The 3,430-nt window shown below is 37.9% G+C and overlaps 1 protein-coding gene across 1 annotated transcript in view; it reads left to right on the plus strand.

The window, feature by feature from the left end:
- Window positions 1-3,430, plus strand: part of GFPT1 (glutamine--fructose-6-phosphate transaminase 1) — a 57,632-nt gene that overhangs the window by 39,972 nt on the left and 14,230 nt on the right. Inside the window, exons 13-14 of the mRNA XM_023515300.1 lie at window positions 1,726-1,846; window positions 2,168-2,325. Coding sequence (XP_023371068.1) covers window positions 1,726-1,846; window positions 2,168-2,325 — 279 coding nt within the window. The remainder of the gene's footprint in view (window positions 1-1,725; window positions 1,847-2,167; window positions 2,326-3,430) is intronic.

Consider the following 3,430-nt stretch of genomic DNA (forward strand, 5'->3'; position numbering starts at 1 on the left):
CTTGGGAGGCTGAGGCAGGAGACTCGCTTGAACCCAGGAGTTGGAGGTTGCTGTGAGCTGAAATGCCATGGCACTCTACCCAGGGGGACAGCTTGAGGCTCTGTCTCAAAAAAAATAATAATAATAATAATTTACATATAATTAGTAAATAACTGCAATGGAAAAGGATAAAAATAGAAGCATTTTTATCTTCAAAGACTTTTTATACACAGTGTTATAACGTTGTTAAATAGAACAAAACAATTCTTTTTAAATACGTGGGCAAGCAAAAGTTAAAGGGCTGCCAACTAAGGGCACCAATTAAAGTCTTTGTTGCTGGAAAGGGGATTGCAGAGGTGAACAAGATGAGATGGGCAGGGCCACTTGCCTAAAGATGCCAGTGAAATGCTGTTGGGATAGGTGATCTCCAGAGATAATAGTAAAGCAACACTAAATGCATGTATTGGTCAGGCCTAAAGTTTTTGCTGCCTCAAAGTTTATTTTTCTGTTTAAAATTTTTTGGATGTATAGATGAATAAGAATGGAAATTTAGTAAAATGAATCTTAAAGTGACCTTTGCACAGATGCACACTAAACCCATCTTTATTCTTCTCCTCCTACAATAGTAGGAAGTTTGATAATAGTGAACCTTCTTAAACAGGATTTCTAAAATGTATTGACTTTTTGGGGGAGGCGGGGAATGGGTCTATGTTTTAATACATTGCATTTTTAAAGGGTTTAATTTTTCACCAAGTATCTGATATACATCTATTATCTCATTTGAAATATTTCTGTTACATGGGTATTATAAGAATTTTCATTATAGAAATTAAAAATTGAGGATTTAGAGATAACAAGCTGACTCAGAACAGTGCTTTTTCTACTTTTCAAAATATTTTATATGATTGTTAGCTTATAAGAATGTGTGCATTGGCTTGGAACCTGTGGCTCAAGCGGCTATGGCACCAGCCACATACACCTGAGCTGGTGGGTTCGAATCCAGCCTGGGCCTGCCAAACAACAATGATGGCTGCAACCAAAAAATAGCCGGGTGTTGTGGTGGGTGCCTGTAGTCCCAGCTACTTGGGAGGCAGAGGCAGGAGAATAGCTTGAGCTTAGGAGTTGGAGGTTGCTGTGAGCTGTGATATTATGACACTCTACCCAGGGCGACAGCTTGAGGCTCTGTCTCAAAAAATAAATAAATAAATAAATAAATAATGTATGGGCTTGGCGCCTGTGGCTCAAGTGGCTAAGGCGCCAGCCACGTACACCCAAGGTGGCGGGTTCGAATCCAGCCTGGCCCACCAAACAACAATGACAGCTGCAACCAAAAAATAGCCAGGTGTTGTGGTGGGCGCCTGTGGTCCCAGCTACTTGGGAGGCAGAGGCAGAAGACTCGCTTGAGCCCAGGAGTTGGAGGTTGCTATGAGCTGAGATGCCACGGCACTCTACCCAGGGGGACAGCTTGAGGCTCCTGTCTCAAAAAAAAAAAAAATAAATAAAAGTATGCATTGATAGTTGTCTAAAGAGACTTGTATTAGCAGTGCGTTTCTCTTAGGTGGTAGAATTTTGATTGTTTTTACTTTGTTTTTTATGCTTTAATTTGTATTTTTTGTATTTTCTAACATTGCACATATATCATTTTTATGATTAGAAAAAATGAAAACTATATATTGAATCCAAAGAAATCCAGAGAAAGAGTAGTTTGATGGAAGGTTGTGTGACTGAGTCATCTTTTCTCTGCAGACACGTCAAGTTCTTGAGGAGCTGACTGAGTTACCTGTGATGGTGGAGCTAGCCAGTGACTTCCTGGATAGAAACACGCCAGTCTTTCGAGACGATGTTTGCTTCTTCCTTAGTCAATCAGGTATTTAATTTTAAAGACTTGAAGGGAAAGCAAGTTGTTTCTTTCTAATAATTCCTAGGATATCTTGGCAAAAACTGGTATTTAAAGATAAACTGGTATTTACAGATGACTTGGCTAGTACAGATTTATTATAATATTACACCATTTATGCTCAAAGAAGGGCAGAAGGAAAAGAGATCCTAAAAAGCTTACTACTGAACATCTTATAAATTTTTTAAGTGCATGTAAAAGTGATGTTGCAAGTGTCATCAATTTGTTTTTGCATCTGACAAACAGTGTATGCTACTGCTCTGTGTTATTTTCATCATACTCTTTACACAGGGGAGACAGCAGATACTCTGATGGGTCTTCGGTACTGTAAGGAGAGAGGAGCTTTAACGGTGGGAATCACAAACACAGTCGGCAGTTCTATATCAAGGGAGACAGACTGTGGAGTTCACATTAATGCTGGTCCTGAGATTGGCGTGGCCAGCACAAAGGTAAATTTTTGACCTATTTCCGTGGTGATTATTGAATCATAGCTTTAGTGAAACAGACTAGTCTGTAGACCAATCTGTATTGTATTTTTCATTTGTTAGCAGTTATAGAACTCATAACTGTGTAGTAGACACTACATAGTTGACCATCTCCTTAAGTTGCCCTAATTTTCACAGACCAGACATACACCACATGTATGTATGAGTGCATTTGGTACAGTGGGCCTCATTCCTTATGTTGATCACCTCCATGTGTTGACCAGTTTATTACAGTCCCTTCAGTGGTCAATTTATGAAGGTTCCACTGTATTTTACTAATCATTGTAGTTGTAATAATACTTAAGGGTCAATAATAGATAAAAGACTTATTATCCTTCCCACTCCCCCATCCTTAGATTGTAAAAGGGACAAATGTATATAACATAATTCTACTTAGAAAAAGTTTTGCTGGCTATCTTCATTCACCATTTATTATCCTTCTGCCAGATGCAGTGGTATGCATAGTAAGTGTACAGCATTTTCTTTTTTAAATTAAGTATAGTTATGAATTAGAAAAGTTAAAAATTAGATCACTTGAGCACAGGTGTTTGAAGTTAGATGAGCTATGATGACACCGCTACACTCTAGCTGGGGTAACAGACTGTGTCTAAAAAAAAAAAAAAATCCAATTTAATCATTTATGAAATTTTAATTTATGGTTTTTAATAAATACATCAAAAATATAACAGTACACCTTTTGTGTACTGTGCAATTTTAAATTGGGCAATTTAAAAAAATTTTAAAATGAGTATTGTATAATAATATCTTTCTCATTAGACACCTATGGAGGTTTAAAAGTACTTTTTTTTTTTTTAAGGCTTAGTGAAGTGGCACATATCTCTTATCCCAGCTGCTTTGGAGGCTCACTTGAGTTTGATTGTAGCAAAATAGTGAGACCCCATCTTTTAAAAAAATAAAGGTCTAGTGAGATTATTTGCTTTTTGAAATAGGGATATGTATCAATTTAGTGATCATAAAAATAGGAATTGGCTCGGCGCCTGTGGCTCAAGCGGCTAAGGCGCCAGCCACGTACACCTAAGGTGGCGGGTTCAAATCCCCAGCCCGGGCC

Source organism: Otolemur garnettii, unplaced genomic scaffold, assembly GCF_000181295.1.
Source record: "Otolemur garnettii isolate 467f Iridium unplaced genomic scaffold, OtoGar3 scaffold00068, whole genome shotgun sequence".
Classification (NCBI taxonomy): Eukaryota; Metazoa; Chordata; class Mammalia; order Primates; family Galagidae; genus Otolemur; species Otolemur garnettii.